The sequence below is a fragment of the Oncorhynchus mykiss genome, chromosome 10 (genome assembly GCF_013265735.2).
Source record: "Oncorhynchus mykiss isolate Arlee chromosome 10, USDA_OmykA_1.1, whole genome shotgun sequence".
Taxonomy (NCBI): Eukaryota; Metazoa; Chordata; class Actinopteri; order Salmoniformes; family Salmonidae; genus Oncorhynchus; species Oncorhynchus mykiss.
The window spans coordinates 72,592,268-72,604,373 of NC_048574.1; the positions used below are offsets into that span (position 1 = coordinate 72,592,268).

General features: G+C 46.9%; 1 protein-coding gene across 5 annotated transcripts in view; it reads left to right on the top strand.

The window, feature by feature from the left end:
• LOC110534793 (calcium uptake protein 3, mitochondrial-like) overlaps positions 1-12,106 on the top strand; it is a 50,632-nt gene that overhangs the window by 11,457 nt on the left and 27,069 nt on the right. For all 5 annotated transcript variants that reach the window (XM_036933871.1, XM_036933872.1, XM_036933873.1 and 2 more), the window contains one exon: positions 10,716-10,763. In XM_036933871.1, coding sequence (XP_036789766.1) covers positions 10,716-10,763 — 48 coding nt within the window. The remainder of the gene's footprint in view (positions 1-10,715; positions 10,764-12,106) is intronic.

Genomic DNA, 12,106 nt, shown 5'->3' on the forward strand with positions numbered 1-12,106 from the left:
CACACATACACACACCTCACCCCCACACATACACACACCTCACCCCCACACATACACACACCTCACCCCCACACATACACACACCTCACCCCCATACATACACACACCTCACCCCTACACATACACACACCTCACCCCCACACATACACACACCTCACCCCCACACATACACATACACACACCTCACCCCTACACATACACACACCTCACCCCCACACATACACACACCTCACCCCTACACATACACACACCTCACCCCTACACATACACACACCTCACCTCCACACATACACACACCTCACCCCTACACATACACACACCTCACCCCTACACATACACACACCTCACCCCCACACATACACACACCTCACCCTAACACATACACACACCTCACCCCCACACATACACACACCTCACCCCCACACATACACACACCTCACCCTAACACATACACACACCTCACCCCCACACATACACACACCTCACCCCCACACATACACACACCTCACCCCTACACATACACACACACCTCACCCCCACACATACACACACCTCACCCCCACACATACACACACCACATACACACACCTCACCCTAACACATACACACACCTCACCCCCACACATACACACACCTCACCCCCACACATACACACACCTCACCCCCACACATACACACACCTCACACCTCACCCCCACACATACCTCACCCCCACACATACACACACCTCACCCCCACACATACACACACCTCACCCCTACACATACACACACCTCACCCCTACACATACACACACACCTCACCCCTACACATACACGCATACACACACCTCACACCTCACCCCCACACATACACACACCTCACCCCCACACATACACACACCTCACACCTCACCCCCACACATACCTCACCCCCACACATACACACACCTCACCCCCACACATACACACACCTCACCCCCACACATACACACACCTCACCCCTACACATACACACACCTCACCCCCACACATACACACACCTCACCCCTACACATACACATACCTCACCCCCACACATACACACACCTCACCCCCACACATACACACACCTCACCCCCACACATACACACACCTCACCCCCACAGATACACACACCTCACCCCTACACATACACACACCTCACCCCCACACATACACACACCTCACCCCCACACATACACATACACACACCTCACCCCTACACATACACACACCTCACCCCTACACATACACACACCTCACCCCTACACATACACACACCTCACCCCCACACATACACACACCTCACCCCTACACATACACACACCTCACCCCTACACATACACACACCTCACCCCCACACATACACACACCTCACCCCTACACATACACACACCTCACCCCTACACATACACACACCTCACCCCCACACATACACACACCTCACCCTAACACATACACACACCTCACCCCCACACATACACACACCTCACCCCCACACATACACACACCTCACCCTAACACATACACACACCTCACCCCCACACATACACACACCTCACCCCCACACATACACACACCTCACCCCTACACATACACACACACCTCACCCCCACACATACACACACCTCACCCCCACACATACACACACCTCACCCCCACACATACACACACCTCACCCTAACACATACACACACCTCACCCCCACACATACACACACCTCACCCCCACACATACACACACCTCACCCCTACACATACACACACACCTCACCCCCACACATACACACACCTCACCCTAACACATACACACACCTCACCCCTACACATACACACACACCTCACCCCCACACATACACACACCTCACCCCCACACATACACACACACCTCACCCCTACACATACACACACCTCACCCCTACACATACACACACACCTCACCCCTACACATACACACACACCTCACCCCTACACATACACACACACCTCACCCCTACACATACACACACCTCACCCCTACACATACACACACCTCACCCCTACACATACACACACCTCACCCCTACACATACACACACACCTCACCCCCACACATACACACACCTCACCCTAACACATACACACACCTCACCCCCACACATACACACACCTCACCCTAACACATACACACACCTCACCCCCACACATACACACACCTCACCACCACACATACACACACCTCACCCCCACACATACACACACCTCACCCCCACACATACACACACCTCACCCCTACACATACACACACACCTCACCCCCACACATACACACACCTCACCCCCACACATACACACACCTCACCCCCACACATACACACACCTCAACCTAACACATACACACACCTCACCCCCACACATACACACACCTCACCCCCACACATACACACACCTCACCCCTACACATACACACACACCTCACCCCCACACATACACACACCTCACCCTAACACATACACACACCTCACCCCTACACATACACACACACCTCACCCCCACACATACACACACCTCACCCCCACACATACACACACCTCACCCCCACACATACACACACCTCACCCCTACACATACACACACCTCACCCCTACACATACACACACCTCACCCCCACACATACACACACCTCACCCCTACACATACACACACCTCACCCCTACACATACACACACCTCACCCCCACACATACACACACCTCACCCTAACACATACACACACCTCACCCCCACACATACACACACCTCACCCCCACACATACACACACCTCACCCTAACACATACACACACCTCACCCCCACACATACACACACCTCACCCCCACACATACACACACCTCACCCCTACACATACACACACACCTCACCCCCACACATACACACACCTCACCCCCACACATACACACACCTCACCCCCACACATACACACACCTCACCCTAACACATACACACACCTCACCCCCACACATACACACACCTCACCCCCACACATACACACACCTCACCCCTACACATACACACACACCTCACCCCCACACATACACACACCTCACCCTAACACATACACACACCTCACCCCTACACATACACACACACCTCACCCCCACACATACACACACCTCACCCCCACACATACACACACACCTCACCCCTACACATACACACACCTCACCCCTACACATACACACACACCTCACCCCTACACATACACACACACCTCACCCCTACACATACACACACACCTCACCCCTACACATACACACACCTCACCCCTACACATACACACACCTCACCCCTACACATACACACACCTCACCCCTACACATACACACACACCTCACCCCCACACATACACACACCTCACCCTAACACATACACACACCTCACCCCCACACATACACACACCTCACCCTAACACATACACACACCTCACCCCCACACATACACACACCTCACCCCCACACATACACACACCTCACCCCCACACATACACACACCTCACCCCCACACATACACACACCTCACCCCTACACATACACACACACCTCACCCCCACACATACACACACCTCACCCCCACACATACACACACCTCACCCCCACACATACACACACCTCAACCTAACACATACACACACCTCACCCCCACACATACACACACCTCACCCCCACACATACACACACCTCACCCCTACACATACACACACACCTCACCCCCACACATACACACACCTCACCCTAACACATACACACACCTCACCCCTACACATACACACACACCTCACCCCCACACATACACACACCTCACCCCCACACATACACACACCTCACCCCCACACCACTCTTTTTTATCTTGCCAGTTAACATCAGCACAGCCCCACCAAAAAAAACAGGGAAAGGAGGAAAGGAAAGGAGAGGAAATGAGAGGAAAGAGGGAAGGAGATAAAAGGAGAGAAAGAATGAAGTGATCCGGGAGCAAAGGTGTGGTTGAGGAGGAAGACAACGTGGAGACACGTCTCTGTTGTGTTTGTTCTCGGTGATGTCGGGACACGCTTCCTTTGGCACTCGGTGACGGCCGAGGACAGTTTCAATCCCCGGAATGGCGTCGGATTACCGTTTGCTGTGCGCATGAGTCGGTGCTGGGCGGCAGACTCTGGAATGTTTCTGTGTGTTGTCCCTGCACATTTTATTTGGGTTGTCATGTCAAGAAGAGAGAGAGAGAGAGAGAGAGAGAGAGAGAGAGAGAGAGAGAGAGAGAGAGAGAGAGAGAGAGAGAGAGAGTGGGTGCGTGCGGTATTGGTGACTCGCGTCTGGAATCCAGTGATGCTCTCTCTCTCTCTCACTGTAGTGCACAGTGCAAACTCGTCAGAGAAAGTAGGCTTTCAAAGTGGGATAGTTAAGTTGGCCTTCCACTTCCAATAGGCATATAGGAAACAAAACCTTTTCAATATGGGACTGCTGATCAAAGTGTAATGTAATATACGAGATGATACCATATTATCAGAATGTAATATACAAGATGATACCATATTATCAGAATGTAATATACAAGATGATACCATATTATCAGAATGTAATATACAAGATGATACCATATTATCAGAATGTAATATACGAGATGATACCATATTATCAGAATGTAATATACAAGATGATACCATATTATCAGAATGTAATATACAAGATGATACCATATTATCAGAATGTAATATACAAGATGATACCATATTATCAGAATGTAATATACAAGATGATACCATATTATCAGAATGTCATATACAAGATGATACCATATTATCAGAATGTCATATACAAGATGATACCATATTATCAGAATGTAATATACAAGATGATACCATATTATCAGAATGTAATATACAAGATGATACCATATTATCAGAATGTCATATACAAGATGATACCATATTATCAGAATGTAATATACAAGATGATACCATTTTATCAGAATGTAATATACAAGATGATACCATATTATCAGAATGCAATATACAAGATGATACCCTATTATCAGAATGTAATATACAAGATGATACCATATTATCAGAATGTAATATACAAGATGATACCATATTATCAGAATGTAATATACAAGATGATACCATTTTATCAGAATGCAATATACAAGATGAAACCATATTATCAGAATGTCATATACAAGATGATACCATATTATCAGAATGTAATATACAAGATGATACCATATTATCAGGCCCGGTTTGTTGATCAGATCATGAGGTCTGGGAAAACTCCTGGATGAAGTTGTGAAAAAACACTCAGATTACAAGCGTTCATCTGGTAAGGTGTTCTTTGTTTTCCCAGACTTGTGACATTGACAGAAAAAACAAGGATGCGGGGAAAAAAAGAGGAGTACGAAAAATGTATGAGGTCACTACTGTAAGAGGCTCTGGATAAGAGTGTCTGATAAATGACTAAACAGTCAAATGTATGAGGTCACTACTGTAAGAGGCTCTGGATAAGAGTGTCTGATAAATGACTAAACAGTCAAATGTACGAGGTCACTACTGTAAGTGTCACGCCCTGACCTTAGTTATCTTTGTTTTCTTGATTATCAAAGTTATCTTTGTTTTCTTGATTATTTGGTTTGGTCAGGGTGTGACAAGGGTGGTTTGTTTGGTTTTTGTCTTGTCTAGGGGTTTTTGTACATCTATGGGGTTTTGGTTTGTCTAGGTAAATGTATGTCTATGGTTGCCTAGATTGGTTCTCAATTAGAGGCAGCTGTTTATCGTTGTCTCTGATTGGGAACCATATTTAGGTAGCCATATTCCTTGGTTTATCTGTGGGTTATTGTCTATGTATTAGTTGCCTGTGGCAGCACCAGTGTTTATATCTTCACGGTCGTTTTGTTAGTTTGTTTTAGTGCTCTTCCTTTAATAAAGAGGAATGTATTTTCATCACGCTGCTCCTTGGTCTCCTCGTTACAACGAACGTGACAGAATAACCCACCACACCAGGACCAAGCAGTGTGAAAGGGAGGAACAGCGCTTGGTGGAAGAATGGACCCGGGAGAAGGATGAGTGGGTGACAACCTGGGAGGAGATTGAGAGGTGGTCGATTGATCCAGGGAGAGTGCCAGAGCCCGCCTGGGATTCAATGGAACAGTGCGAGGAGGGATACAGGAGAATGGAGGAACGGGTAAACGGTTAGCACCCAATATTTTTGGGGGAGGGGGGCACACGAGGAGATTGGCTGAGTCATGTAGGAGACCTGAGCCAACTCCTCGTGCTTACTGTGGGGATCGTGTTACTGGTCAGGCACCGTGTTATGCGGTGGAACGCATGGTGTCTCCAGTGCACTATTCTAGCCCGGTGCGTTCTACTCCAGCTCCTAGCATTGGCCGGGCTAGAATGGGCATCCAGCCAGGAAGGAGGGTGCCGGCTCAGCACTCCTGGTCTCCAGTATACCTCCTTGGACCAGGATATCCTGCGCCGGCTCAGCCCAGTGCGTTCTGTGCCAGCGCCCTGCATTTGCAGGGCGAAAATAAACATCCAGCCAGGACGGGTTGTGTCAGCTCCAGTACATCCTGTGCCTACTCCCCGCACTCGCCCTGAGGTGCGTATCACCAGCCCAGTACCACCATTGCCAACACCAAGCACCAGGCTTCCCGTGCGCCTCCAGGGTCCAGTACTCCCTGTTCCTGCTCCTCGCACTCGCCCTGAGGTGCGTGTCCCCAGCCCGGTACCACCAGTGCCGGCATCATGCAACAGGCCTATAGTGCGCCTCGGCAGTCCATAGCGTCTGGCGACAGTACCCAGTCCAGAGCATCTGGCGACAGTACCCAGTCCAGAGCGTCTGGCGACAGTACCCAGTCCAGACCGTCTGGCGACAGTACCCAGTCCAGACCGTCCGGCGACAGTACCCAGTCCAGACCGTCCGGCGACAGTACCCAGTCCAGACCGTCCGGTGACAGTACCCAGTCCAGACCGTCCGGCGACAGTACCCAGTCCAGACCGTCTGGCGACAGTACCCAGTCCAGACCGTCCGGCGACAGTTCACAGAACGGAACCTCCAACGACGGGCCACAGACCAGAACCTCCCACGACGGGCCACAGTCCAGAACCTCCCACGACGGGCCACAGTCCGGAACTCCCACGACGGTCCCCAGCTCGGGGTCTCCAGCGACGGTCCCCAGCCCGGGGTCTCTATTGAGGGTCCCCAGCCCTCAGTGTAAAGAAGGGAGGCGGCATCCAGAACCAAAGCCGCCACCGTTAGATGCCCACCCAGACCCTCCCATATAGGTTTAGGTTTGCGGCCGGGAGTCCTCACCTTTGGGGGGGGGGGGGGGTTATCTTTGTTTTCTTGATTATCAAAGTTACAGTGCCTTGCGAAAGTATTCGGCCCCCTTGAACTTTGCGACCTTTTGCCACATTTCAGGCTTCAAACATAAAGATATAAAACTGTATTTTTTGTGAAGAATCAACAACAAGTGGGACACAATCATGAAGTGGAACGACATTTATTGGATATTTCAAACTTTTTTAACAAATCAAAAACTGAAAAATTGGGCGTGCAAAATTATTCAGCCCCCTTAAGTTAATACTTTGTAGCGCCACCTTTTGCTGCGATTACAGCTGTAAGTCGCTTGGGGTATGTCTCTATCAGTTTTGCACATCGAGAGACTGAAATTTTTTCCCATTCCTCCTTGCAAAACAGCTCGAGCTTAGTGAGGTTGGATGGAGAGCATTTGTGAACAGCAGTTTTCAGTTCTTTCCACAGATTCTCGATTGGATTCAGGTCTGGACTTTGACTTGGCCATTCTAACACCTGGATATGTTTATTTTTGAACCATTCCATTGTAGATTTTGCTTTATGTTTTGGATCATTGTCTTGTTGGAAGACAAATCTCCATCCCAGTCTCAGGTCTTTTGCAGACTCCATCAGTTTTTCTTCCAGAATGGTCCTGTATTTGGCTCCATCCATCTTCCCATCAATTTTAACCATCTTCCCTGTCCCTGCTGAAGAAAAGCAGGCCCAAACCATGATGCTGCCACCACCATGTTTGACAGTGGGGATGGTGTGTTCAGCTGTGTTGCTTTTACGCCAAACATAACGTTTTGCATTGTTGCCAAAAAGTTCAATTTTGGTTTCATCTGACCAGAGCACCTTCTTCCACATGTTTGGTGTGTCTCCCAGGTGGCTTGTGGCAAACTTTAACCGACACTTTTTATGGATATCTTTAAGAAATGGCTTTCTTCTTGCCACTCTTCCATAAAGGCCAGATTTGTGCAATATACGACTGATTGTTGTCCTATGGACAGAGTCTCCCACCTCAGCTGTAGATCTCTGCAGTTCATCCAGAGTGATCATGGGCCTCTTGGCTGCATCTCTGACCAGTCTTCTCCTTGTATGAGCTGAAAGTTTAGAGGGACGGCCAGGTTTTGGTAGATTTGAAGTGGTCTGATACTCCACTTCCATTTCAATATTATCGCTTGCACAGTGCTCCTTGGGATGTTTAAAGCTTGGGAAATCTTTTTGTATCCAAATCCGGCTTTAAACTTCTTCACAACAGTATCTCGGACCTGCCTGGTGTGTTCCTTGTTCTTCATGATGCTCTCTGCGCTTTTAACGGACCTCTGAGACTATCACAGTGCAGGTGCATTTATACGGAGACTTGATTACACACAGGTGGATTGTATTTATCATCATTAGTCATTTAGGTCAACATTGGATCATTCAGAGATCCTCACTGAACTTCTGGAGAGAGTTTGCTGCACTGAAAGTAAAGGGGCTGAATAATTTTGCACGCCCAATTTTTCAGTTTTTGATAGTTTTTTGTTAAAAAAGTTTGAAATATCCAATAAATGTCGATCCACTTCATGATTGTGTCCCACTTGTTTTTGATTCTTCACAAAAAATACAGTTTTATATCTTTATGTTTGAAGCCTGAAATGTGGCAAAAGGTCGCAAAGTTCAAGGGGGCCGAATACTTTCGTAAGGCACTGTATCTTTGTTTTCTTGATTATTTGGTTTGGTCAGGGTGTGACAAGGGTGGTTTGTTTAGTTTTTTGTCTTGTCTAGGGGTTTTTGTACATCTATGGGGTTTTGGTTTGTCTAGGTAAATGTATGTCTATGGTTGCCTAGATTGGTTCTCAATTAGAGGCAGCTGTTTATCGTTGTCTCTGATTGGGAACCATATTTACGTATCCATATTCCTTGGTTTATCTGTGGGTTATTGTCTATGTATTAGTTGCTAAACAATTTTTGTTGTTTTGCTTGTTTTAGTGCTCTTCCTTTAATAAAGAGGAATGTATTCTCATCAGGCTGCTCCTTGGTCTCCTCGTCTGAGAAATGACTAAACAGTCAAATGTATGAGGTCACTACTGTAAGAGGCTCTGGATAAGAGTGTCTGATAAATGACTAAACATTAAAATGTACACATTTTGAAAAACAATAGGAGGTTAAACTAGTAGAATAAAGACAGCAGATAGTTGCAGTTCAAACACTTTATTGAGTTGGCCTCTCCTCGTGGGAGACAAGCCAAGCAAATCACCTACTGCCAAAGTTGTTATTAGCTGTATTGAGTATTTGAGTAAGCCTGGGACAAGGAGCATCCAACCCTAGTGTGAGGTCCAGGGCAGGGAGCAGGGGTAGCTCCACTAAGCTGAGGTATCATGTTCCCCTCCTCTCCCCTTCCTGAAGCAGGGAGTCTCTCTCCCGTAACACTCAGTGCAGTCACCCTGAACTATCAGTGGACAGACAGGCTACTGTCTTCCTCTACAAACAAAAACCTGGTGGAAGAGGGAATGCTTTCAGCCGCCGTGTAACAGACCAACACTCACATGTAGAGAAACATGAGCACACACACACACACACACACACACACACACACACATAGAGAAACATGAGCATACACACACTCCCCTTCCAGCACCTAGACCACAGCAGCGGTCCTCCATCTCACTGGGCCATGCCTGTGTTTCCCCTGGCCCCAACAAAGAGGAGCAGAGGGGACATCATCCTAAATGGACCACACCCTCAGGCTGGCCATCCCCTCAACGCTTTACACCTTGCCTCTCCAAACACAACACGGCTGGTTGGGATCTCTTTCCACCCCCCTCCCCCCCACCGTGTGTGTATGCTGCATTGGGGGTGTACATGTTTGTGTGTGTGTGTGTGTGTGTGTGTGTGTGTGTGTGTGTGTGTGTGTGTGTGTGTGTGTGTGTGTGCGTGTGTGCGTGTGTGTGTGTGTTCTACCACCCAGTGTTCTAGGTCTTGGGTCTCAGCACCGCTCACTTGCAGTGTAAAAACACCCGCAGCTCTAGTGTGGCCAAAACACCGCCTGCGGCTCAACTCAAAGGCACCTTTTTACATTTTTAGATGTTATCTGCATGAAAAGGGGATTACTCCTTCTCTACTCCTCTCCGGGAGAAGAGGGGAGGAGGGGAAGGTCTGTTCTACCCTTCCATTTATCTAGAGGAGGCCCGTCTTTGAACAATCAGTAAACATTTTAATCTGGCCTTCAGCCAAGCCGCCTCTAGTGTCCCGGAGTTTGAAAGAAAAAAATCAGGACCCCGACCAGCTGTTTGAGAGTTGGTGAAGGAGAGCGAGAAGGAGAGAGAGAGGGAGAGAGAGAGTGCTTTATTGTACATTAACAGAATGAATATTGTCAACTGTCCTTTGATGTTCCTTCTTCTCTTTTTCTTTCCAGGCATCATCGCTTACACCGAGTATCTCTTTCTGCTCTGCATTCTGACAAGTGAGTCTCTCTACGCTCTACACTCTCTCTCTTTCTCTCCCTTCCGCTCCCTCTCTTTCTCTCTATCACATACTCTTTCTATCTCTTTCTTTTTCCTCTCTCTCACTCTCTTTCTCTCTCTGTGTTCTACTCTCTGCCCTACCTCTCTCTCTCTCTCATGAAGAGGGGCTGGTGGTGCCCTCTGCTTACATTAAACACAAATCATTACTAAAGGCCAGCGTTGGTCTGTTAAAGTTTACAGTATGTCCCAGACATGGGCGGCCCACCCAAGATCTCCAGTCCCTGAAAAAATACCAAAATCTCCTGTACCTTACACTACGGTAGGTGGTCAAATCTACACTTAACCTGACGAAGCTGCCAAGACACAGAAGGTCCTGAGTTAAGACAAGATAAGATAAAACACGAGTTAAGATAAAACATGAGTTAAGACAAGATAAGATAAAACACGAGTCAAGACAAGATAAGATAAAACACAAGTTAAGATAAGATAAAACATGAGTTAAGACAAGATAAGATAAAACACGAGTTAAGATAAGATAAGATAAAACATGAGTTAAGACAAGATAAGTTAAAACACGAGTTAAGACAAGGTAAGATATAACACGAGTCAAGACAAGATAAGATAAAACACAAGTTAAGATAAGATAAAACATGAGTTAAGACAAGATAAGATAAAACACGAGTTAAGATAAGATAAGATAAAACATGAGTTAAGACAAGATAAGTTAAGACACGAGTTAAGACAAGATAAGATAAAACACGAGTTAAGACAAGATAAGTTAAAACATTAGTTAAGACAAGATAAGTTAAAACATTAGTTAAGACAAGATAAGATAAAACACGAGTTAAGATAAGATAAAACACAAGTTAAGATAAGATAAAACATGAATATTACTATAAATATTTATATTCATGAAATCACAAATGCAATATAGGAAAACACAGTTTAGCCTTTTGTTAATCCACCTGTTGTGTCAGATTTTGAAATTATGCTTTACAGCGAAAGCAATCCAAGTGTTTGTGTAAGTTTATCGATCGCACGATGAAACATTAACTACACTTAGCATCAGGTAGCTCGGTCACGAAAATCAGAAAAGCAATCAAATTAATCGTTTACCTTTGATGATCTTCGGATGTTTTCACTCCCGAGACTCCCAGTTACACAACAAATGTTCCTTTTGTTCCATAAAGATTAGTTTTAGATCCAAAATACCTCAGTTTGTTTGTCGCGTTATGTTCAGAAATCCACAGGAAAGAGCGGTCACGACAACGCAGACTAAAATTCCAAATAGTTTCCATAATGTCCACAGAAACATGTCAAACGTTTTTTATAATCAATCCTC